Here is a 27,319-nt window from a genome sequence, read left to right as displayed (position 1 = left end):
ATGTGCGTCTTCTATTTTGCAATACTATATATTCTTTCTCTATGTTGACAGCTGGTTTCTTTCCACCCACCCCCATTACGTGCACACACACACACCTGTCTCATGTCACATTCACCCCCCCCCCCCCTTTCCACACCAGCAATTTCCTGTTGCCCTCACAGATCCCATTTCATGTTCCGAAATCACACCCACACTCACATGGAAATGCACATTCTCCGTCTAGCATACCAGCCACGCTATCGTCATCGACATTCTCAACTCCACTAGCAAACCTTGTAAACCATTGCTTCTGCTCAATCTCTCTTTCTCTCTTTCTCTTTCTCTCTCTCTCTCTCTCTCTCTCTGGATGTCCCCCACACACACACACACAAACATGCACAACAACACAGACAGATTATTAATCCCACTCAGGAAACAGGCTGTGACCCAAAATCTCATCGGAAGCAACAGATGGCTTACGAAAGCAACAACAAACACCCAACTGTGTGTACACGTGTATTTGTGCACACTTGTTTTTTGTGTAGCCCAGCTTTATTCAAGGCTGTCTTGTCCCTCAAGATCACTGACCTTTTCGATCGAAGTACTTGTACTTCCTTGAACACTACGTTTTTATAACTTTTTTTATCAGATTGATTTCTCCCACATTCTCTAAGTGTTTCACATTAGGATAGGAAAGAAACAATTCCTTCTGGCTTCTGATTTTCATTCAGATTAATGCTGCAAAATTCCCACACCACCTCTGAATTTCCAGGAAGGATTTTGAGAGCTGGCCAGACAGGAGTGTGTACTTACTTAGTGGCTTCACTTGGCTTCTAGCTCTCTGATTCACGACATTTTCAGAAAATCTGTCTTTTGATCGTCTGGAGGTAACATTTCACACTTAGTATCCAACATTTTCCATCAAAGTTGAAGTCATGAGTGTGGATTTAGCATCTTCACTTGACTGCGAAACACTGTTCCCCAAAATGTTGGGAATCAAACAATATCGCTTTTGTGAAGGAAAACATTTTTCAAGTTCAATGTGTTCCATTTCTTTGCTTTCATGAAAGAAAAAGATTGGGTAATAATAACAACAACAAAAAAATCACATGCCCCAATTGACTATTTTCCTATAATCATGTTTCAGGGGTATTGACGGCAATAGATGCCTAGCACCAGCAAATTGGTTTAATATTCGACATATAGTGTATTTGTTGTGGATGTAAAGTTCAAAATGGCATTGAACAGGTTGATATCACATTCTGTAAAAATATTGATTATCTGGAAAAATGCAGCTTGATGTGATGTAATTCTAATTTGTAGTGCAATATATAACCCACCTACCCATCCACACTCACACACATCACTATAGTACATACAGTGTAAACAGACTGATGGCGATATCATCTTCCAATTATGACTAGCGTTGAGCTTTGCCACTTCAACTTGTTGGCGCTACTGCAAGTCACGATGCAGACTTATGAAAGACCCCCCCCCCCCCAAAAAAAAAAAACAACTATCTGTGGCTCCTCTTCAGCGTTTGAGTCATCCGAACTCTGCCACCCACAACGTAACACCACAGACTCTCTAACGCTGCATGAATACATGGATGGGAAGGGAGGGAGGGAGGGAGGGTGAATTGTCCATTAAAAAAGGTAAAGTGTGATGCTCCTGAATTACTGTGTGCTTCGCCCACACACACGGTTTATAAATAGACACGCAGTGGCAGCAGTACTGGCAAATAAAAAGTTGAAAAGATTATAAAAAAGGAGCAAAGTACACTGTACATTTTGTTTAATCCGATCAATGATTGATTATGGAATCACTTGATAGGTCTGTGCTTTTCACTTTGTTTTAATTGCTTTGAACATTGACAAATTAATTAAAATAATTGGTTTGTCTGTTAGTCAACAGTTGATCGATGGATGGAAAGTTGTGTAAATTAAAGATGAATAGTAACATAACGGTTAATGGATAGGTGGTTGAGAAAGGTAGGGCATTTTGCTATCAGTACATTTTCTGTATGATTACATCATAATCCTGTGAGACATTTACAAGTGAGCTGGTACATCAAAGAAATGACCAATAAAAATTTTCTTGAAGAGCAAAGTACATGTACCCTAACAAGTATAAGAGCAATTCATGTATTGACACTTTACCAAAATCTTGGTGGCGATGGAGCAGGAGTTGGAAAACAGTGACTTGTTCCTCAAGAAGGTAACCAGTTTTCCTCCTTGTTGACATTACTGAAGGTGAATGAAGGCATTATGTAGATTTGCTGATAGTACAAAAACTTGGTTATTGATGAACGATTCAACATCTTTAACATTTTGCACATTAGAAGCTCATAAATTCTCATAGTAATGGAAACGCTTTTATTAAATGTCATTGCTAACTTAGTGGGCTTGCTGGATGTATTGTCTAGTATTGAAATTGGTGATTTTGACCCTTTATGTTGAAGTTGGTTACCAAAGAATTGTCCCAGTTTACTCATATTCTCAAAGTTAGTGTTGTTTTTTTAGATTCAGTAGCAAAACCTTTTTCCTGGATAACACATTAGTATCTAACTTTTGTTCATCCATCAATTCATTCATTTCCCTTACATCCTCCGTAGATATCCTTCCAACTATCCATCATGTTTGTTTCCATTCATTTCATTTCAAGTTGAATCACTTGTAGCTCATCTCACATTTTCCAGGTAGCGTGCCCAGCCCTGAGCTGGATAGCTAACCGCTGGGCCATTGCGCTGCTCTGCTTAAGTAATTTACAACCTTAACAGGATAATGACAACAACGCCCACTTGGCTTCCCATAAAAGGAAAAAAAATCCCCAGTGCTTCCGGCCGGCTCTGTATTTTCTCCACTCTGGGTCATTGGCGTCATGGAGTGACAGCTGCTTTTTTAATGGGCACCGGACGGAGGGACTTAGAGGACTCAACTTTCTGCACTTTATCCAAAAACAATTACTTTGTCAATGCAAATCATTACTATGATGAATTACTCTAATGCCAGAATCCACTACTTCATTAGAGATTAATCACTTAGTGCTTAAATCAGTGCATTAAATTGTGAATGAATGAATAAGATCTTGTTCCTATGAGTTAAAAAGTTTGTCTTAAATTGACTTCATTTGTGCCTAAATGGGTGACTTTGTAATTTGAATAATATGTTTGTGGCTGAGAGATGAATAAATGAATGAATAACACGCAGAATGCGAGGGTGAGTGAAAATTGATGCCGTTTTCACCTAAATGCCACTTGGCCATTTGTGGGCTTCGTTTTGATGTTAGCTTGAATTGTTGTACATGAAAAGACAAAAATGTCTGGCTTCCTGTCACTTAAAAAAACAGAACAAAAGAAGAAGAAAAAAGGCAGACATTGTTCACCCCGGTCAAGCTTTATTTGCTCCACCTTTGACCTAAGCGCCCCCACCCGCCTTCCACTTTAAGAGCCAGCTTTAAAGTGGAACACTTGAGGAATTCCCGGCAGACGTAAAAATTCCTGGCATCTCGGCAAATTGGAGTTGACCTCATTCATGCGGGAAGTTCAGAAGGTCGTCAGGGATGGCAGGAGGGCTGGGGGGTCTTTTCACACACTTCTGATAAGTAAGCAGATTACACCTCAGCTCAACTCTGACCCTTTTACACAGTGCGGGGTCAACGCTGCTGCTAACAGCTGATTTACTATATAAACTAGCACTGCTCTAAATCAGAAACTCATTATTTCAAACAGATAATTACAGCACTTTCAACAGTGGAGTTGTCAACATAAGAAAGACAGATACATAAATAAGTGTTAATGTTTTTTATTTGGGGATTGAGTATACGTACTCTTTCTACTTGTGCCTTTTGGACATGACAATTCTCTCTTGGGAAATCTTCCCCAACCTTATCTCTGACCTGTCTGGTGTTTAAAGTGGACTTCATTCTGCTGTTTCTTCTATTTTGTTATGTACCCCACGTTACTCTTTTAGAAAACGATACATTCTCTTATGTAACTCTCAGCTAGTGTATGTGTGGCATTGTGTATTGACTTCCAATATGACGTCTGCGCCCACTGTTTGTTCACATCTATAATGAGTTTATTGCCATTACAAGGAAAAGCAGTGTTTTCAAGAATAATGAGAGCGTCACATTATAAATGGCACAACAAGAAAACCCACTGATAAGCTTACCTATTCAAAATGTACAAGGTTCAATTGAGCAAGGGTTCCTTTTTCATCCACGTGATTTACTGTAATTGCCCTGCTAGAGAGAGAAAAATGCTACAAGTGCCAACACACTTTGCACTCCTCAATGGAGAAAGTAAACTAGTGATTTTGAACCATGATTAACAGAGAATAGTGCGGACTGGTTATTTCCAAATGATTAATAGCATAATATCTTTTATCACTTTAGCTGCCATAACACAAAACTGCATATCTTGGATGTGTATGTCCCCCCAAAACCGGGGTTGTAACTGGTACAGAGACAGATTTATTTATTAAATAGCATTGTATGAAACGTCACTGACAACGCACTACTGGTGCATAGTTGTAAAACCTATCCCAGATTAGTGAGTATGCGGAAAGAAATGCTAAATTTAGCCCAGTGCACCACCACAGATATCCTCAAAATGATGGAAACTCTGTAACATCACAGTGGATGGGGAAGTGTAGGGGGGGGGGGGGGGGTTTACCCCCCAGCCCCACCATGTCCTTCACTTGACCTCCGCTATGCTCCCCTCCTTTCTCCTTATGTAACTGTGACAACGGGTATGAATGAATGTATGACTGAAAGAAGGCCTTAAAATGATGAATGGGTTGCCCCTCCTTCCTCTTCATCTTCCTCAGATTAAACTGTAATCCTGCAGGATGATGTCGTTGCTGCATGGATGTGGAGGGGAGGGGAGGGGAGGTTGCATAGGGGGAAATGGTGATGTCATGCTTTCTGGGCTCATTAATGGGGATGGAAGAGGATGGAGACAGGAAAATCAAAGCTCTTTTTCTACGTAAGCAAAACAGTGAGGCATGATTTGAAAGCCTAAATACTGAAAACTATCGATAATGCCTTGAAAATATTTATTAGAATATTTGAACATAGTATATATTTTTCATTTATCTACAGTATCTGTCTCTCTTCATCCATCCATCCACCTATATACCTGGTACAGTAGTTCGGTATTATTTATGTAGCTAGCTGTTTTACTGTAATATAGCTGCTTACTTGAAAGAACCAGTACCTATGCGTTTACAGCTCGACTGCTTTCCCTTTAAGGTTGCACTGCTACCTGGTGGTTATTTTGGGCAATTACAAATGTTTATATTATTATTATATTTTTTACTACATACAAGTCATTAAAGGCTGAGTAACTGATTGTTTATCACTGACAACGATAACAGTCCATTTCATTTAGACTTGGATGACTGACTGTCATGCTCATCTTAATTTCAGTACCATGGACAGGGCCACCCCTCCCTATCAAAATGATGTGATTAGCAAGTCAGTTGAAATTTTCAATTGGTATTTTAGTACAGAAAAATAGACTTGGGTACATGTACTTGATTACTTACGTTAATTGCATGGATAGTTTTTCTAAATAGACCAATAAAATAGTGACGTTCAAGCTTTATTGTGCACCAAACAGTCATTTTCTACAACTGGTCCTAAAAACAAATAATAATGGCAATGAATGCTTAACATTGACTTGAATTACAATTAGCATACTTTTTCTTCTTATTTGTTTAATACAGGGAAACAAGCAATTCGTTTTTAGTTTGACTTTTACATTTAGCTTTGATCATGTTTTCTTACACTTTTTTAACTTGTGTATTTTGTGTACATTAGAACACTTGACCTAAACCCACTTTTTTTTGTTTTGATCTGTTTGTTTTTGTTGCTAAGTTAGACAATTTCTGACCCTTATAGCAACAACCTTAGCTTGGGTCCGTACCCTCGTTCGCTCTTTCTGCAAATTACTTGGGACATTTCTTTCCTTTTGGTTGGATGACTGACCATCTTTTTGTAGTCAGGATGTGGTAACGCACAGCGGGGAACGATTTGACACACACAGTCTCGTGTCCGGCAGCCATGGACTTGACGTCACAAGGCTCAGGAAATATGTCCCTGATTGATTCTTCACAATGGTCCACACTAATGTTATTATACAAATTAGTCATGCTTAAGGCTTTGATACACCACGTTAACTCCAACAGAAATGGGAGGGCTTATGGTGGTGACCAGATTGAGGTGAACGAGAGTCTTTTTGGGTTGTACTAAGGTGTCTAATACATAAAACCCACCTGCAGGTAATGTTACTGCTGGAGTCCATATCAGCTCACAATGGCCCAAAGGCAGGAGGACACCCTGAATTAGTGGCCAACCGATCGCATGGCACAAGGAGAGGGAAAACCATGTACACTCCCAATCATACCTGGGGGCCATTTAGAGTATCCAATCAGCCTACCATGCATGTTTTTTTGGATTGTGGGAGGAAACCCACGCAGCCGGCAGAATATTTGTGCGTGTGTGTGTGTGTGTGTGTGTGTTCATCAAATTACCAACACTTGTTTTGTTTGTGCAGAACATGAAAATAGAGACCAAGATGTGTTGTTTGTTATGTCAGATGGTGGAGACCCCATTGAGTCTACACTGACCTGCTTGTCCCTTATGTGGCCCTGTCTTGTTTACAAAGCCTCATACTGAGATAAAACTGAGTCATTCATTCTTATATATCTAGTCCCCCCAAAAATCACCAATCCATTTGTTATTCAATCATAAATAATTGTGATCTATCGTGGTTATTCTTAGATGAATTCTGATGATGCTATGTTCTATAAATGAATGCATGCACATTTAATATCGGAGAATGATTTTCCCACCATAGAGAGTTCATTAGATTGCATGCTGTGTGTTCACAAAAACAGCTTCCAAATGCAAAAACCACACATGAAATCAACTTCAGGCTTTCAATTGCTTAATTGAAAACAGAACAATGAGGGGAGAATTCATGAAACCCTAAATAACCCTCCGCCATCCCAATCATATTTTGAATAACATTTGTCCATTGGAAAATAAGCACCTATCCCAAATAGATTCTCCTACACAGCTACAGTACTTGTCCATCCAATCATCCATTAATCTCACCACGCAAACACATATTTCTTTTACTACTAATTTTATACAACTACCCATCCAACCATGAAATCAAAAGTTATCACCATTTGAGTGACTCATGCAACAATTCATTTGTTGATTCATCTTACCAACCATTTATTATCCAGGCCACCAATTGTCGTTTAACACATGATCAGTAAACTTGATAAATGTTTTTTAAAACGTTGGAATTAAGGCAAGAACAATTGATTACAATAGTACATTTGTTTAAGTTGATTAAATGGAACAGCTAGTTGCGGAGGTGTTGGGACAATAATTAGAGTTTTTAAAGTCCGATTTGCCTTTACCATAACCTATGGGCTTCAGGAGAGGACCTTTTTCCCAACATGAAGAGTTAAAAAGAAAAAAAAGTCACACATTTTCCTGACTTTTGACTTCAACTGATGACAAGGATGACCAATGAAGCGGCGCATGTGACGGACGCGCTCTCACAGGACCAGCTCTGGTCACGCATCACATGACCGCAGAGAACGTTGACGGGGTGGGATGTCCCAGAACCCCATAGCCACTCTTCGTCAGTTGCCGTGGCGACCCATCGCCTTAGTCCCATTATTTGTCCTCATCTCTACTCCTGGGCTGGTGCTGGTCACTCGTCCGCTTGCATCATGCACCTCACCTCCAAAGAAGACCACCTAGAGCTAGATCTCAAAAATCTAGGGGATGACAATTTATCTTTTGGGGTAAGTTTAACTTTGCGGCAATCACGTGAAATCCAAAATGTACTTTTTTTTGGATTCTTTTGTCCAAATTGGGTTGTTTGTCCCTACAATGTTACAGCATTAAGCCACTATGGAATGTGGAATTATCAACAAAGTGTGCTAAATGTCACTGTGCTTTACTTTTCAGTAGACTCTGTAAAGACCAGAAGAATTTATACTTTAGACTCATTTCCCAGTTGTAAAATATTCGATCGCTATCTTTCATTATCTTCTATTGCGAGACTAATATTAGGGTATGTAAGTCATTTTTTTTGGAGGCCATGTCATCGCTGAAATTCCCCTCAGAAGGCTGTCATGACAGCAAATCTTTATAAATTTACGATTGGCCCAAATTATTGCAGATACTCAACGAAACCAGGTTGTACAGTCGGGTATTTTAACAAGGAAGACGTAGTTGATGCACATGATTTGCTTTCACGGGCCACAGAAAAATATTTGGTGGCTGTATTTGGTTACCGGTGCTAGAGTTTGACACGATTCTCAAAGGGATTGCCCATTGTTAGACCTCTGATTAATTGTGAGAATCATAATCTCCAGGACAGGTTTTGAGCCCTCTTAATTGATACACCTCCTCAAAATTGTCTGTAGTAAAACAGAGTGCTATTTTTTTCATACATTTCTTTTTTTTTTGTTTGTAGAGTACTGTATTATCTGGTCATGATGGAAATACATTTTAAATTTCACCTTGTTTCGTTCAATGGTTTGCCAGGGCTGGATTAGTGACTGCCCGAAAAGCGTTACTATGAATAATTCATATTCTGTATTCATAGCGAAAACACTTTGTTATCTGACATACTGTTGTCAGATAAATATTTACGAATAATTCTCTATTTTTAGGATGTTTAAAAAAATCTGGATTAAATCAAATAAAATTGTGTGTAGCATAGTTCAATGAATTCGATGTAATTAAGAAATTCTTTAGTTCTATAAAAAGAGTTGGAAGATTTTGTAATGATAATAGACTAGAGAGCGTGTGTTCTTGGGGAGTTACTTGATTCCAAATGGTGGTACAAAGGCTCAGAAATCCTCAGTGATCACACAATCCTCAGGGCTAATGTCCCGAATCAACACGTCCACCTGAAACCAAATATTTCAACTACTTTAACCTTCTCTAGAGCTTCAGTACATACTGAGTTTTAGGGAAAAAAATATTGTTACTCTTGAGTTTAGGTTATTAAAGGTAAAGTGCAAATTTATTGAATTAAAAATATACCAGAACTCTTCATTTACTATAAACAGATGAGTGACTATATATTAAATATAAAAGTAAACAACAGTACTAAGAAAAAGCAAACAAAATTCACTATAAAGGTTTGTGAGCGCAGTGCTTTCTTAGTAGGTTGGGGGGTGTAGACAGCTGAACACCAGCAGGACCTCTGCAGACCACCACAGTTAATCCGGGAAGTTGAGTTTTGACAAAATAAACAGCACTTTGTGCAAATGTTCTTCCATTAGAATTGAATTTTATTGAATAGTAGTAATTTCTGCAGTTCATTAGTCATCCTATGGTACCAAAATAAGCACACTTCCTGGTGCAATTTCACTCATTCATTCATTTTCAGAATTTTCTTTATCCTCACTAGGGTTGGAGGGGGTGCTGGAGCATATCCCAGCTGACTTTGGGCCTGAATCGATGGCCAACCGATCGCAGGGCACGAGGAGAAACACTAGACAGGTGGACCAACCTGGATTTGAACCCAGGACACCAGAACTGTGAGGCTGACGTGCTAACCACTCATGTGGCCGGGCCACCCGCAATTTCATTTTATTTGAATTTATGTCAAATGTCAGAAGGACAAGAAGACCTTTGTTCAGGCCAATCGTCAAAGAGGACTGCCAGTTTCACTTTGCAAAGGAACATTTCAAAGTCGTGTTCAATATTCAGCATGTGCATTGGCTTGTGACGCACATGACGCTACACTTAACACCACATTAGACACACCTAGTAGGCTGGCACGAACGCTACATGGTATATACTAACAACACTTAACACCACATTAGACGCACTTGGTAGGGTGGCACACAAGCATTTAAGGCTGCTGAAGTTTGCTGAAGTTATAACACTTTGGGATTTGCCACTTTCAGATTACTTTATTTAGTTTCACGCTGCCTGATTTTGAAGTTTTTTCATAAAAATAGAATATTACCATAATAAATAAACAAGTCATTTTTCTAATGCAGTATTTGTTGGCTTAAAAAGTAACAGATAGTAAAGAAATATTGGCCATCCATTAATTTAGTCTGAAACAAAGCAATTGGATTGTGAGAATCAGCAAAACAATTGTGTATCTTATTTCTCATTTTAGCACAAACAATATGATGACTATCAATCACTTCTTGAAAGGGTGGCAAGGAATAAGCTTTCTTTGCACCATAAACTTTCTTTTTGTGGAATTCATTTGGGGGGGGGGGGGGGGGGGTAGCCAATGCTTAATGAGCAGCAGAGCTGTGCAGAGAGACTTCCAGCAGATGGCAACATATAGTTACAAATAGTATGTAATTTATATGCTTGGCCAAACTCAAGATGCAGTTCCTCTGGTTTTATAGTGAATTAAGGAGTGAATGTTTTTCCCCTATCCTCATGCAGCTCTGTAAAGCTCTTTATGGTTTAGTAGTAGTAGTAGTAGTAGTAGTAGTAGTAGTAGTAGTAGTAGTAGTAGTAGTAATAGTAGTAGATTTTATCAGATTTATTTTTTTCCCCTTGAATGTTTGATCTTGAAATTATTCATATGCAGATCGGGTATGAATATACTTCATTGGGAAAATGAACATTTTTATGTTGAGGTGTGCAGTATTTCAAAAATAAATAGAATAATATCAGTCTTGGGAAAATACACGTATAGATACTTCAAACTTGCTAATGCCTTATATCTAAACACATACATACTGCTAATTATACGGCTGTGGAACAGTCATGCAACTAAATATTTCGACGGCATTTTTAAATTTAAAATATGCTGTCATTCACACGGGTACAAACATGCCAATTTGTGCATTGTTCTAAATTGGTGTTTTAGTTTTCCACATTTTATGTGAATAAAAGCTAAATAAGTTTTTAATTAGCTTTTAAGAGCAGTTCATTGATGTGCATAAGAATGTTTGACTGGTATATAGGGGCATTTATCACAGTCTATATTCAAACAAGAAAGCATAAGAATGTTTGATTGGCATATATAGAGTGTTTGATTTGTGTGTGAGGACTCTTATAAAGTTTTAAGAGCCCTCACACACAAATCAAACGTTCCCATACACCAGTTAAACATTCTTATGCTTTCTTATGTTTGAATGGTGACTGTAATATTATTTGACTGGTATGTACAGTGGGGTAAATAAATCTTTAGTCAACCACCAACTGTGCAAGTTCTCCTACTTGAAAAGATTAGAGAGACCTCTAATTGTGTTGGATATCCCTCAACCATGAGAGACACAAAACTGAAAATTACAGTTTGATTTTTTTAAAAATATTTCCAAATTAGAGTGGAAAATAAGTATTTATGTGATCACCTACAAACAAGCAAGATTTCTGTCTGTCAAAGAGATCTAACTTCTTCTAACGGTGTCTAACAAGTTCTTCACTCATTACTTGTATTAATAGTATCTGTTTAAACTCTTTATCTGTATAAAAGACGTGTGCCCACAACCTCAGTTGCTCAAACTCAAAACTCCCCTATGGCCAAGACCAAAGAGCTGTGGAAGGACACCAGAGAAAAAATTGTAGACCTGTACCAGACTGGGAAGACTGAATCTGCATTAGGTAAAACACATGGTGGAAAGAAATCAACTGTGGGGGCATTTTTTAGAAAATGGAAGACATACAGACCACTGATCATCTCCCCCGATCTGGGGCTACGTGCAAGATTTCACCATGGCGTCCAAATAATAGCAAGAAGGGAGAGCAAAAATCCCAGAACCACACGGGGGGGGCCTAGGGAATGACCTACAGAGAGCTGGGACCACAGTAACAAAGGCTACTGTCAGTAACACAATGCGCCACCAGGGACTCAAATCCTGCACTGCCAGACATGTCCCCCTGCTGAAGCCAGGACCGTCTGCGGTTTGCTAGAGAGCATTTGGATGATCCAGAAGAGGACTCGCAGAATGTGTTATGGTCTGATGAAACCAAAATTGACCTTTTTGGTAGAAACACAGGTTCTCGTGTTTGGAGGAGAAAGAATACTGATTTTCACCTGAAGAACACCATACCCACTGTGTAGCATGGGGGTGGAAATATCATGCTTTGGGGTTGTTTTTCTGCAAAGCGACCAGGGCGACCGATCTGTGTATAGGAAAGAATAAATGGGGCCATGTGTCGAGAGATTTTGAGTGAAAATCTTCTTCCATCAGCCCTAAGGGCATTGAAGATGAGACGTGACTGGTGGCCTTGCCATTCTGCAGATCTCAAACCCCATGTTTGAAAGGCAAATTCTTACATAATCATGTCCCTGTTGAGAAAAAAATGTTGGTAATGATTCATGATGGTTTCTTGCTTGCCCAGTTAGGTGATTATCGCGTCCCAAATGCTTGGTGGTCCTCAATTAGTGAGCTATGGTCCCTCAAAGGTTTCAGTTAAACCTGTAATTTCCATGACAGTCTGAGATGTAAAGCAGGATTTAACAGCAGCAATATTACTTGATGGAAATATTTGATTTCACTGGGATTTTTTCCCCTCAAGTAGTTATATAATAGGCCTTGATTAACATTTTTTGGTTGGTGAAAATGTTGTAATATTGTTTGGTTGTAATGAAATCCCGCAGTCAATGCGGTCAACCCCTTGTGAAATAGTTTGGAGACTCTTGATCTAGACGTTTCTCATTGCATCTTCATCACTTGCCATGGCGGCCAGCCTGTGGGTGTCCTGCCAGAAAAAGAGGCTTCCGCCAATTGAAACCATGCTGTTTTTCATCCCAGCTTCCACATTACCACAGTTCTCATCTCGTGGAAAAATGTTTACGAATTCATCCGCGTTTCGATGACAAACAGATACACTCAAATGTTTTATTCAACTTAACATGTAACCATCAGTTTTAAAGTGAGCAAAAAAAAAAAGGCTTGTTGGAATGATGACTGATATGCGAGAAAGCGTGACAGGACAATGTTGACATTTCCACTCTGGCTCCGTTCCAGATCCTGGAAGAGATTTATTTTGGCTGTTGACCGTTACAGTCTGCTAGGATTGGGGGGCCAAGTGAGAGCAGTGACACAAGTGCTTCAACATGCATGTGCTTTCAGATGTTCCGTGAATCTAAGCATCGAGGATGTTGGAGAAAAATCCATTCAATAAATAGAAATCAACAAGTCTGTCAGTTCTGCAAATTTGCTGAAAAAAAACGCTTATTGCCTATCTTTCCATTGTAGAACCAAGCTGTAAGGCATATAAAAAAATGCTGAGTGTATTCTCAGGCTGGGGCTTATCCAACATGTATTGAGTTGAATTAAATTGAATAGAATTGAATACCTTAATTGTCATTAAATCGAGAGAGGAAAAAAGGAAATGACCCTTACTAGTGCAGCCAAAGCAGAGCGAGTTAAACCAGGCATTCCCGAGGAAAGCAATCCGTCCCATGTGGCCTCTCTCAACAGGGAGTTGACCTCTTTTTGTTCTTAAGAGGCAACCGCCTGCCGCTGCGCCCTACATCAGATGGTTCTTTGCTTCTAATGCTCGTAAATATGTCAGTATTTACCATTCACTCCTAAGTAAAAAGGAAGCACAAGTACTATACATCACAGATTGGCTAGAAAGTTTTTAAAGAAATTGTTTGTCAGGCTAGATTTGTGCTGCACAAGAAAAAAAAAAGGCCTTCTAGTATAACAGGATGGAACATTTAATCTCTGGAAAACAAGTTAAAGCAAAATGACTTTTCACCGGAGATCTGTTTTTTATTTTCTATTTTGCCTTATTTTGCCTAAAAGGATGTAAATTGTTCAAACTTTTCTTGATGATAAATCCAATTTTACTAAACACAATAAAATGCAAGAACATTGAATTAAAGTTAGAATCATCCAAAAAGGCATTTTTACCAAAGAAAATTTGTTTCCCCTTCTGTCAGGCAAAGGAAGAGCACTATTGATAAACTTACTGATGTTTGAAATGGGATGAAAAGAAACCTGCTTATTAGCGCAAAGCTGTCATTGATGTTCCTCCTTAAGTATATGTGATGAATAGTTTGGCACAGACTTGTGAGATCACAAATTTTATGATGTCAGAGTGTCTGTGAGCATAGGAAGTTCAGATGTTTGGCTCAGGTCGTTTCCTTGTTTTGTCTGCCCTGGGGGATTCTTTTGTGGTGGTCTTCTTTATTGAAGGTTTTCAGGTTTCCAATCCAGACCACAAACACAAATTGAATGTGTGGACGCACCCTTATCATTTACCAAATTGTCTCGTATGGACTAGATGATGCTTTGTTACAACAAAAAGGGAACAAAGACCAGACGACAAAAGCTACTGATCTCAAAGTGACAACGTGGAACCATTTTTGCTATTTCTGGCAGCACTGTGTTGGTGGTTTGTCGGCTTATCGGATGTCATGATATTCAATGGCAATGTTTGGTATCAAAGTGCCTTTGTGTGAGGTTGAAAAGTGCCGACCGACACTGTGGAAAAAAAGGAGCATGATGTTCTTGATGTTTGACATGAAACCCAAGCAACTGATTCACAGTTGGAGGCAGCCGACAGCGGTGTCCAAGTGGGATGGACGGCTGTGGAACAAGAAGGCAGTGTTTCAAGAAGGAAGTGAGAGTACATCATCAATACTTTCACTTTTTGCAAATGAAAGTTGCCACTTATGTTGATGTTGTGGGTTAAAGTTTGGTAGATATCTATTAGGGATGTGCATGAATCCTCAGTGTCTGATTTGTGATTTTTCTTCTTCTTCTTCTTCATCTCATTGTTGCTTGTAGTTTTGCCTTCAACAAAATATTGGAATAAAGTCAGATTTTTTTCTAAATGTAAAATGAATATATTTATTTATTTTTCTGAAAAACCAAACTTTAAAGTCAATATTTATTGATAAAATGTTAATTAAGATACAAAAGATAATGTCACCCTCTTAAACCAACCGCCCAAGTCTTCTTTACAAAAAGTTTGGAATTGTTCTTAAATATCAATTACATAAAAAATTCATCAAATGGTTAAATCATTGTTTCCTGAAAAGATGGAAAACAGTTTTTCAAACAACATAGATTTTTATATCCATCTCTTTAAAAAAAAATTATTTGCCTCCCCCAAAAAGCTATCAAACAAGTGTTAAATAAAAAATATTTGTGATAAGTCAATTAAAAATGTGGTATGTAGTTTTAATGGTTCTCTATTGTTATTTCTGACCTGGGTCACTGTGTTCTCTATTAAATAAAAAGAGTTGTAGCTTAGCGCTGAGTTGGTCCGTAAATCTTTTGCAAGCATTGATCTGTCTGTATTAGACACGTGCGCAGTCATCACAACAATGCCGCCGCACCTGGTAGACAAGTAACCCCAATTTTAACCTATGCCCCACATAAGGTTTTTATTTGCTTGCAGACTGTCAGAGCGCTCAGCCAAAATGACCTTGGCCACAGTGACGACGGCCCATAAGTACTAATGGCAGCCACTCGCAGCTTTCACACTTTCATCTGTGTCCTGTAATTTAACACAACATGCCCGTTAATGGCGTGAGACCACATGTCAAACATTCCACGGTAGTGCTACTACAAGTCTTATCTACCAAAAGGCATTTTTTTCCACCCTTAAATTTGCCCACATGCTGGAATCATAATACAAAAAATGATCTCAATCCAAAAAAAAACGGAGATGGTGATCAAAACCATGCAATTAAAATCTTGCCATTGTTATTGTTCTTTATCCGCTTCATTTCATGAATCACAAAGAACAGTTTTTTCAGTTCCAAATAAACATTTGTGGAGTTCGCATGTGCTCTCTGGGTTTGCATGGATAGGCCCCCCAGCATTCCTACAATCCTGGTGAGGATAAGTGGTACAGAAAATGATGAAATAGACCATTTAAATATGATGGTAATAATTTACATTTGAAACTTCATCTTAAAAATGAGTTTTCTTTTTCCACACTAACCTTTTTAGTCTCTGCTTTGAGTTGTCACATACTATACTTTACCTATGTACAGTATGCCTATACAATAGATAGGGTAATTCCTGAATATTGCTTTATTTTGCGTGCACTTATAGAAAGCCACGTTTGAAGTCTTTTACCCAAAGTATTGCAAACAAGTCAATTAACACTCCTAGCTATGAATGGCTTAATGTCTGTAGCAAAGTAAAATGGGCTGTCACTTTTTCTGAGGCACAAGTTGGACACAGATAGTTTACTTCTCAAAATTTACCATTCTTTTATACAGCTTGGCTGCAACAACTTCCAGCGAGTATTTGTTTTCATGATGGTAAACACCTTGCCCAATCGAAACAATTGGAAAGAGGATGAACTAAAGGACTAAATAAGTTCTGGCCTGACTGCGGTAAACATGCTGTATTTTCAGTGGGCCTCTGAAAAATGACTCTGGTATTGATTTGGGACATAAGACAGGCAGTAAGGAGCAAAGGGAGCCACTGATGTGCTCCTATGAGCAGAATACATACATATGTCATTGCCTCTGTGGCAAAATACAGCCGAGGTTGAAAGTTAGGTGGACCACAGGGGCTGAGAAAACCTTCACAGTGTGTGAGTGTGTGTGTGTGTGTGTGTGTGTATGGGGGGGTGTGGGAGTGGGAGTATGCTTTTGTCTTCCTTCCTGCGTATGCTACAAATCAAAGTGAATTTTTGTTCATATGCTTGGTATTTACGTTCCACTGGGCCCACATGGCGCTGACATCAATCCATATATCACGCCAAGGCTCAAATCTAAATAAAACCTGCTGTGCTGTCCATATTGTCAGGTGGGCTTCAACACTGTTTAATATTGCATGTGTGTGATTTGATTTCTAAGGGCAAAGATGCTGACGAGCAACCGGCGGTAGACGTGACCGCTCGGCAGGAGAGCGCCGACTTGGTCTACGCACTCAACGACCGGCCACCCTGGTATCTCTGCATTCTGCTCGGATTTCAGGTACACCGACACATGGTAGTTTGTACGTTTAAGTCTGGGTTGAAAAGACATGACTCAGATAGATATACATGTTTGATCAATTTAAATCCTGATGCACATATTTCCAGGTCACAAATGTTAACTTTTGTGTTCCTAAAACAACAATTAAGGAATGAAAAAAATTACTTTGAATGACTCGCTATTATACCGACTGACAAATTCCTATTGAAAATATTGTACCAATCCACATGATAATGTAGTGGCTCACTCGCCTCACTTGGATGCTTGTGATGGATTCCCGCTCAGTGATTGTATGATTGTGAGTGCAAAACTTGTCTCTCTGTGTGCCTTATTGCTGACTTGCGACCATTCTAGGGTGTACTATACCTTTCGTCCCAAGTGAGTGTGGTTAGGCTCTGTCAATAGAGGATGAATGAATGAATATTGTACTGAGCGACTAACAATCACAATTTTTTTAAGCTATAAGATACACCTACGTATAAATCTAACCAGCCAAAGAATACATATTGGGGATTTTTAACAGAAACCAAGAAAAACATAGTTAATCAACAGGGGAATAAGGGCATTTGTTAACATAACAAAATTTCAGATTACAATATCCTAAAAAAACAATAGAACAGGCTCTCGGTGATTAGGGTGAGAAAAAAAAACAAGTTTCACTGGAGTATTAGTCGCAGGACCACCCAAACTACGAAAAATGCCTTACAGTCCAGAAAATCCGTTATGTACAAAAGGTCCTTGGTTTTTCATGCTTCTATTTATCAAATGTTTTTAGAATACATGAGCCGAGGAATCAGATGCTTTTAAATATTTTCGAAGTATGTGATTTGACAGATGAATAATAACTTTGAGATTAGATTTTCAAATCTGTTTTTCTCTTACTTGAACATAACGCCAGGCAAAAGTGGTCTGCAATTTCAGCTTTTGATGTTACAAGGCCAACAGGGAATTATTTCCAAAAATCTTCTGCCAAAGCTAGTTTTTAAATGCGCATATGCAGCTGGTGCCCTTGGAGCAAATTAACGATCGTAGCGTGGCTGCCTCTCTGGTTAGTTTAGACCTAAACATCCTGTCCGCATTCTTTACACGTGGAGACTTTTTTTGTGTAACTCTTGCTTCTTAAGCGCTCAATCGGTAATGAAATAAGTGAAAACTGACATGAATTTTAAATATTAAAACTCAAAGAAGCGTGCATGTATGTTGAGAGCAAGCCAAAGTGAAAAGTGAGCCCCATGCGGATGATGAAGTCATTGTCAAGTTTCACCGCTAATTACCAATAGCCAAAATCCAATTTAACATAGCAGCACAACGTTTGGTAGGAATTATCTCATGCGTCTCAAGAGGCCTTTGCCAAAAATGTTTGGGACATTTTCCCATCCCGTTCAAAGATGGTATTTATTATATTAGTTAACGTAATATTTTGACATTGGGCGATTTTGGCAATCAGAACGGAGTTAGAGTGGAGCTCAAGAAGAGATCATTTCAATTTTTCAAAAAAGATATTCAAGGTGAAAAATAGGGGGGCGTACAAATCGGATTTTGAAACGGAAGGACCAGCTCAAAATGGCTATCCAATTGCCCTGTGGTGTTTGACTGGTGTGAACACGGAGCATTGACAAGATCACAAGGCTGTGGCTTTGAATTATGATAACATCTTGGCCCCACTTTTCAAAAACCTGCACTTAATCCGTCAAGAACATTGAGGAGTTTTACAAAAACAACACAAAAAAACGCTATTTGGAATGAAGCCCCTGAGAGACGTTTTCATGCCTCCATCACTGTAAAAACTGTAAACTAAAAATGTTTGAATTGAATTCATTCACCTGCCAATTCTTCACTCAGACGCCTCGCCTTCTCTTTGCCAAACTGCTGATACCTTCATGCTGTGTCCCGTTAAAAATATTAACGATAAAACTAATGCTGTTACACACAAGATCTATGTTTTTTAACCCATTAGAATCTACGCTCATTTTTCTGAAGGGAAAATTGTGTGGATTACCAGCCCACAGCTTCAGAGGCAAGACATTTCAAAGTGTTTGTAACAATGGTATCACCATAAATTAGTCTCATCTCAGTCTTGGCTTGACTCGCTATTGTCATACTTAATTCTTCGATATTTTATACGAGGGAGTTTTCTCAAGATAGGAGCAAATAAACTCAAACGTCTCGTAAATCAGTTTACATGGTGATGGGAACAGTATGCAATCTGAAACTTTGATTCAAAATGCAGTTCCAAATAGGAGCCGTTGATGGAAAATACAGGGTCTTCATACCGATCCCTTTATTTTGTAATTCTATTTTGTTATTCTTAATAGGGTGGCAAAATGCAATCAGCTGGATTTTGGGGAAGACACAGAGTTCACATCTTGGAGTCGTCGCCACCTAATCACATGGCACATAAACATACAGATAGATAGTAGAGCATACTCAGCCAGACTTCGACATATGGGCAATTTCAAATCTTTATGAAGCCAATATGCTTGTTTTTGGAATGTGGGAGGAGTATGAGAATTAAAAGCAAACTCCACACAGATGGCCCGGCGCCCCAGATTCAAGGCCTCAGCTTCAAAACTAACCAAATATTATATTTGCCCTTGAATCAAAATAGAATCTAATTAAGAAAAGAAGAACTACGTCGGAGCTGTTCGTTTGCATCATCGACACTCCTTAGTAATTCAACAAGTAGCCAATTCAATAAATAAAGTCACAATGGCTAACACACTTTTTCTCATGGCTGGAAATCCAAAGGCCTAGTGGCCAAATGGAAAGTAATTTGGATATGGTATTTTTTATTTGAATGACAATGAGCCAAGAAAACTTTGTGATGTTTTGTGTCTTGTTTTTGTTCCATTTGATCTTACTTAGCATTACATCCTGGCATTTGGTGGCATCATCGCCATTCCGCTCATCTTGGCTGAGCCGCTTTGCATCGGTGACAACAATGTGGCCAAAAGCCAGCTCATCTGCACCATTTTCTTCGTTTCTGGTCTCAGCACGCTTCTTCAAACGGGGATCGGCATCAGGTAGAAATTGACTGAGGTTGACTAAAGGATGCATTTTTTTTCCCTTATCAGCTTTTAATATGGTATTGTAGAAATACCCTAACATAAATTGCACAACTCTCGACAAAGGAACAACAAAAAACACTAAAAGAAAAAAAAATAAACCCACATGTTTGTTCCCAAAGCTGTCACAATACAACTAACTACCCCCAATTATCCTCAAAAATATCAAAATGAGACTCTAAGGTCAATTTCTTGAAAAAATGATGGGGTTTTTTCAAATAAAACGTCAATTTCTTCCATTTTATGATCTTTACCTTCCTTAACTCTTAAATTGGAAATATGACAAGACTTTATCAACTGATTTCCATTACATCTGCAACTTTGGAATCATAAGCATGCTCAAACACAAGAGGGACAGTCATTAATCCATTTTAACATTTTTTGATCTAAGTGGCTTGTGTAGGGGGAATGGCTACCATATTTCACTCCTAAAAATGAAGTTGGGTTGACATGTCATATCATTAAATACATCTTTGTCAAGTGCAAAAATTATACCGAATTCCAGGGCTCCAACTCTAAAGTTCACACAAATAACCGCCGGTCTACATCACACTGTTCCTGGCCAGTCATAGACACACACACACACACACACATATACATATATATGTATATCCACACGTGCTTTCTTAAACTTCCTATTTGGACAAATGTTACAAATCAGTCACGAGAGCTTCCTCTCTCCAGTCCCACTAATCATTGCCCTAAACAAGATGTTCAATGTGTACGAAGCCTAGCGCCTATATATGTCTATAGAACTCCTGGGAGCAGTTAAGCACATCTGCGGGGGAGTGAGGAGATGATGATGATGGTGGTGGTGATGAAGGATCCATCTTTATAAATGCACTACTGCCTCCCCCATATTGGCGCCACAACAGAGTCGGTATGACCTCCCTACTGAAAAAAAAAAAAAAAAACGGAGCAAATATGGGAGGCTTTTGTCTGAGATGGCGGCCTACGCAGGTCGCAAGAAGCCAATGCTGAACATAAATTCAGAATCAGTAAAAACTTTGGTTACGTTAAATCTTTACGTGTTTGCTTTGCTTTGAAACTCATCAGTAGATGTACATTTTTTTTTAAATTCTATAATCTAATCAAAATTAAAACTTTAATGAGAACTTAATGCATTTTATTGAACTTCTCTATTTAAGTCCATGAATTAATCAAGTTACTGGACATGTTGGTTTTAATCTACCATTTATTAATTACTTTTTAAAATGAAATCATAAAAAATACTATATTTTGGGACACTATTTAATCAGGTCTCCATTAATTCATACTTAAATGACCTTAATTCATACTTAAATGACCTTTTCCCAATTTTTCATGGTAATTTATTTCCTATCCAAAAACTAATTGACCTTCCCTTCTTTGGTGAATTAAATATTTCTTGTTCCCATAAATCACAGAGACCAGAGCGGACTGTCATTTACAATTTAATAGCGTAACTTAGTGGGTTTTTTTTGTTGCTATAGTGTTGCTGGAGCTGAGCTGTCATTGCAGTACTTAATGCAAATTTTACCTTTCACAGTATTAAATATATGCACATGGTGACAGTTGCTTTCAACATGGACTACATACAGTGAAGCCTGGTTGGAAAAGTGAACCTCTGGGGTTGGGTGGAGACATTTTGCTGGACAGTGTCTGCTTTTTAATGACCTGTGTGAAATAGGCGAAAGAAATACTTTGCTGGCCTCCATTACTACAAACTCCCCGAATACTACAAAAAACTAAACTCTCATCTCACTGAAAAACATAGCAACAGGCCCAGGCACTAGAGTGACTGTTCCCCTGTCTATACGTGCCTTGCCTTTAGCTTACATCTAATAACATAGCAACATATCATCTTCATCCACCCTTAGGCTGCCCATTCTTCAGGGTGGAACCTTCAGCTTCATTACTCCAACCCTGGCCATCTTGGCGCTGCCCAAGTGGCAATGTCCTGCCCAACAGGAACCCGCCATGTTGTCCGCTCACAACACCAGTAGCTCGTTGCAGATGGCGGAAAGTGGCGATGAAGTCTGGATGTCCCGAATGCGTGAGGTAAGAACAGCATGTTTACAGCTCTGGACTGACATGCAACATAAACAATGAGATGCACAACACATGTAGAGCAACCACTCAGACTGAGACAGAGTCGCTTCCAACAGAGTTCGCATCTGTGAATAGAAATTGGAGTCAGTGGTTTTATTATTTTGATGTCTAATATCTTAACTACAGTAAATGACGCCGTGATTGGAGTCATATAAGATACAAGGCTATAAGCTACAATATGGCTTAAAAGTACCATGCAATAGCATTGAATCAATTCATTTGTTTTCCAAACCACTTATTCTCACTAAGGTTGGAGGGGTGCTGGAGCCTATTCCAGCCAATGAAACCAGCGTACCCGGAGAAAACCCACAGAAGCCTGGGGAAAACATGTAAATTCCACACAGAGGACGGACCTGGGTTCAAACCCTCGATCCTAGAACTGGAAGGCCGATGCGCTAACCACAGCCTAACCGCGCCATCTGGCATTGAATCATTTTGCACATTTACTTTAAACGAAGATCAAATTGTGTATTGCGTCAAAGCTAGAGTTTAGTTATTTGTTGTACTTTTCTCAAGCGATGGACTGCAAAGTCCGACTTTGTGCTTTTACTGGAATGCACCACGAAAGTAACCTGACATGTTTTCTATCCGTGAGAAAAAAATGTCATGACATACCTGATTCCTCTCTTCCCTGCATGCTCAAAGGGTTTCGGGTTCAAGACCTAAATTCCAGGCGGAAAATTACTCTTGTCAACTGTTGCAAGAACATTAGGTATTTTTGCAGCCATCAATCTCATCCTGAACAGTTTTGCAAAACATTTTTTCACATGAGCGACTGTGCTTTCAAGTATACTCAGGGAAGGGCCATAACAACCACATTTTTCAGATTTTTTTCTGTAATTTGTGAACACTGCGGATAGAATCACAGTATTGTCTACCATCATGACTGTGTGGTTATGAAGTTATAGTTTTCAATTCTGTCACATTTGACTCCATCAAATTTTATTTTATACAATCATAATGAATCCAAATAGTTTCTGTTTACTATTTGTTTTGTTTTTACATATAGAGAAAAAACTGTTGAAAAACAGTTGGCTTTAATCGCAGTTTGTTTTGATTCTGTTAGACAGAGAAGAGGGTGTACATTTTAAAACAAGGTGATGCAAAAAAACATAACAAAAACACAAAAAATGAATACATGCAACAAGGAAATTACAGTACAACAGATGAAAACAATAAAAACAAGACATGACCAGACGGGTTTGAGCACATAGTCCTAGGAGTTAAAAAAAAAAAAAAAAGCTTCCCCTGGGAAGGCGGCTCCGACCGAAGACAAATTCAAAATTTATATTGGGCTTATGAAAATGAGCAAGTTAGTACCAAGTTATGTGCCGAGCCCACGGACGCAACTGAAGCATAGCCTGGTGGAAAATTACTGGAGTGGAAATTCACTGGTCATCGGTGAGCCATGACGGAATAACGACTTTATCTGTTATGGCGAATTTATTTGGAAATAGGTTCCCACTTCCTCCAATAAAAAGAGTCGCAGGCCATACGCATCAAGTGAATAATCTGAACCATGAATTTGTTTTGGCTAACACCCTGTAGTATTACGTGAGTCATAAACTTAAAGTGATTGTGGTGTTCTTGAAAAAAAAACGTCTTCAAATTGTACCTGCAGCATTGCTCGTTATTGAGAATAATTCAGCGATGAATGAAGAGAATATTTTGAGAGAATGGTGGAAAAATTTGGAGGACCGCCAATGGACATTTTGAGAAATGTTGCGTTGTGAGAATTATAATGTAATGTGATTTAATTAGATCTTAATACAGTGTGATGATTTGCGTAGACATGTCTATAACTGTCAACGCAAAATGATTTATTTTTACTAAATTTGTGACTGTATTGTACTTGCATTCTAATTTGAGTTAATTGCCCTATAATTCGAATGAATCGCATCTTAATTTGAGTTACTAATTGCCGTGTAATTGGAATGATTCACATCATATCTCAATGGAGGCATTTCCTAATTGGAATGAGTCATGTTAAATTTGTATTTAATTATATCATCATGGATCATTTCGCCACATCATTGGAATTGCTGATGTTGTCATTGGAGTTAAAGACATTGCTTATCATTAGATAGTTGTCATTTGACGTGTGATGTAAATGGACCAAATCATTTTACAAGTCACAGCAGACAAAAGTGGTTGACTGGTCTTATTTGCTCAATCCCTCCTTCCACAGATCCAGGGAGCCATTCTGGTTTCGTCACTGGTCCAGATCACGTTAGGCTTCACTGGCCTGGTGGGATTCGTGCTGAGATACATCGGACCCTTGGCCATCGCGCCCACTATCAACCTCATCGGACTGTCACTCTTCACTGAGGCCGGCAAGAAGTCAGGTGGCCACTGGGGGATCGCTGCTCTGTAAGTCTGTACAGCTCATAACTCATTTGAACTAAAGTAGGGTGAGCATTTTTGAAATTGTGTGATTATTTCTAGTATCAGCAGAGCCAAATACACTTAAGGAAGCCACACTTGACAGTGAAGAGAAAATCTCACATTTTTGGCTTTAAACTAGCTCTGTTCATTGTCCGAGGGTTTCTCAAAGCCAAACTTTCCCTGTAAGTGTAATTGCTACAAAATTAGAAGCCAATAGACAAGACAGGGCAGTTCAATTTGGTAGCTCACTATAACAATTGCTGAATTTTGGAGTTTGGTCAAAACTGGAAAAGGTTCTTTGAGTACTTTTTTGGATTCTTGATTAAATTGAGACCATCCCCTTCTTACTAATAGGATGAGATCAGTTTCTTTCTACAGTAGTCAGACATACAAATTGCCGAACTAGGTTCCTACACTATAAATTCAGACATCTTCAAAACATGACAACAAAAATAACTCTATTGTGACACCACGCAGAAGTAAAAACCACAAAATATATAATATACGGAAAAGTTAAAGCTAGAGAAACATTTTGGACAAAAGGTGATGCTGAGTCCCTTTTGCCCTCATTCAGTTTTTAAGGATTGCTTGACTGTAGTGACTGAGTGAAATTTCAAGCGGTAACCTTTGTGTGCGCAATGACAAATGCAGCAATCTTTCCTCTAAAGACACAGGAAACACATTCATGATGTGCTGTCAAGTCTCTTCCTTTGCTGCAGCACTGCAGCGGGTCCTTTCCAAGTAGAGACCTTGAGCGAGGCCTCGGGTCTGCTTCTTGTGAAGGCGCCGCTTCCGTCTGTGGAGCATTTGCGCGGCAGATGAAAGCTTTATGCCACTAGGGCCGGGGCTATACATCTTCCTCCCTGTGCGGCAGTGTGATTTCATGCTGTGTTTTTTTTTCCTTTCCACTGGCTTTGGTGCTGAAAACCGTATGTCATTCAGTGGGATTTGTCAGAACAAGTCATTTTGTCAATTGGGTCTGGAGGCAACAGCTGTAGATGCTTAAAAAGAAGCCTTTTTAGTCAGTTTGTTTCCAGCCCCAACCAAACAACACGTATTTGCAAAGGCAAGGTAAAAGGTGAAGGTAGCTAATGTTGTAAAATTGAGTGAGTTGTGTTCATCTCAAGGCTAAACAAACCCACCCATACCTGTTGGCCGTTTAAATACCAGATTAAACCAGTGGAGGAATTGACAGGGTTGGCAACTTTATGCGAATTGGTGGCACTAAGCAAAATGTAGTCCTTCCTTACTACTAGTCTGACTACTAATAATGCGTAAGCCATTACTTTTGCTCAGACTAAGGCAATGTAAACTTTTGATTACTGCTGCTTACTCTATTTTGTATTCTTAAAAAATGTACTGTTGTCTGTTTTTGACATTTTAGACATTTTTTAACCCTTAAACATGTTTAGAAGGTTGATCAATAGTTGACTGACTAGGATTTTGGTAAACATTGGTTAAAGACTTGATCTTATCCATAAAATACATTCATTTACCCCACAGGGGCTGCAAGGGTGCTAGAACCTAAACCCAGCCTAATACGCATACACTCATAGCTAGCGACAATTTCAAGTCTTCAACCAGCTTAGCATACATTTTTTTCGGTATGTAGGAGGAAACCGGGGGCAGGCACGGGGAGAACATGCAAACACCACACAGGAAAGTGGGAAAACACCGGGGGATTAGCCCTCGATCTCGTGCTAACCACTCTCGATCATCATGTTGCCCTGCCTCGTAATACATGTTTTTCTCATTACTAATGATATGTTTTTTTCTTCTCCTGTGTGACTTGATTCGTGAATGTTATCTCCACACAATCCATTTGTACATAGGAATTCTCACAGTTGCTGATTTAGGCCAATGAGGAAGGTGATAAAATAAATCTTGAGCCTCGACGCTCACCAGGTTGGATGGAAATTTTGAAATCAGGAAAAGTGTTGTTGAATATTGTTATTTCTTGTCTTAAAAAGCTATGCAGGCAATGGTCATTTGTCATTAAGTGATAAGGGCAATATATGATGAGTTGCTTTAACGAGGATGTCATTAGCTGGCTTTGCTGTCTCATAACAAGGAATTATAACAGCATCATGCAGGGCACACATGGTCGACATTAACTGCTTCTTTTCTTTCACAAATCTTTCTTCACGATTTCGATATTGTGCAGCAAAAAAGTCTTGCTTGAATAATGGCAATTCCCTTTCTTCAATCAATGGCTGACTCACATAATTCAAGCCCAGCCCTCAAACAGTCGTCCCAAAGCCATTGGACAGAGTTTGAGTTGACCTTCAGGTATGCAAAGGTCACTTTTTGTTTTGGATCTTGACAGAACATATCCCAGGGAATATTTTACCACCTGGTCCCAGGCAGAGTTAACCGTGGTGTTCTTTAACATCTGCAGATGTGATGCTTGTTACCGAATCAATTGAGACATAATACATCACCCAAAATCTCACCCCGTTTCAAACTATTTTCCCCAAAGGAGGCAATGGACATTGAATTACGGATCTGCTGCAAGGGAAAAGCCTCAAACTAATATTTCAAGTATATAGAATAAATATGCCTTGTAAATTTGATATCCCACTGAGAAAACTGCTGTGAATGACCCTGCCAAATGTCAATGCCAGAAAGCAAATACATCGTCTAGTACATAAAATAGGCTTCAAAATGTCTTGTTTTCAAAGGCCGTGCTCTGAAATTACACCCTGCTCAATTGGCTATCAACCCACCGACTCGAGCAACGCCACATTTCAACGGAACACAGAGCTGAAATTGATAGAATTTGCTGGCGTTCACACATTCAAAGCAGGGCCAAAGAGTTCAATTAGATTTGAAAATTTGTTTTTTAGGATTTGCCTTTATAATTTAAAGCCAACGTTCA

General features: G+C 39.0%; 1 protein-coding gene across 1 annotated transcript in view; it reads left to right on the top strand.

Annotated features, from left to right (window-relative positions):
• Positions 1-7,658: 7,658 nt before the first annotated feature.
• LOC144214757 (solute carrier family 23 member 1) overlaps positions 7,659-27,319 on the top strand; it is a 32,925-nt gene continuing 13,264 nt past the window's right edge. Inside the window, exons 1-5 of the mRNA XM_077743398.1 lie at positions 7,659-7,811; positions 16,781-16,900; positions 19,766-19,923; positions 21,825-22,005; positions 24,245-24,426. Of these exons, the coding sequence (XP_077599524.1) occupies positions 7,737-7,811; positions 16,781-16,900; positions 19,766-19,923; positions 21,825-22,005; positions 24,245-24,426 (716 nt within the window). The 5' untranslated portion in view covers positions 7,659-7,736. The remainder of the gene's footprint in view (positions 7,812-16,780; positions 16,901-19,765; positions 19,924-21,824; positions 22,006-24,244; positions 24,427-27,319) is intronic.

Source organism: Stigmatopora nigra, chromosome 2 (genome assembly GCF_051989575.1).
Source record: "Stigmatopora nigra isolate UIUO_SnigA chromosome 2, RoL_Snig_1.1, whole genome shotgun sequence".
NCBI classification, from domain to species: Eukaryota; Metazoa; Chordata; class Actinopteri; order Syngnathiformes; family Syngnathidae; genus Stigmatopora; species Stigmatopora nigra.
Note: the sequence above shows the minus strand (reverse complement) of the source record. Positions and strands in the feature narration are given on the sequence as shown.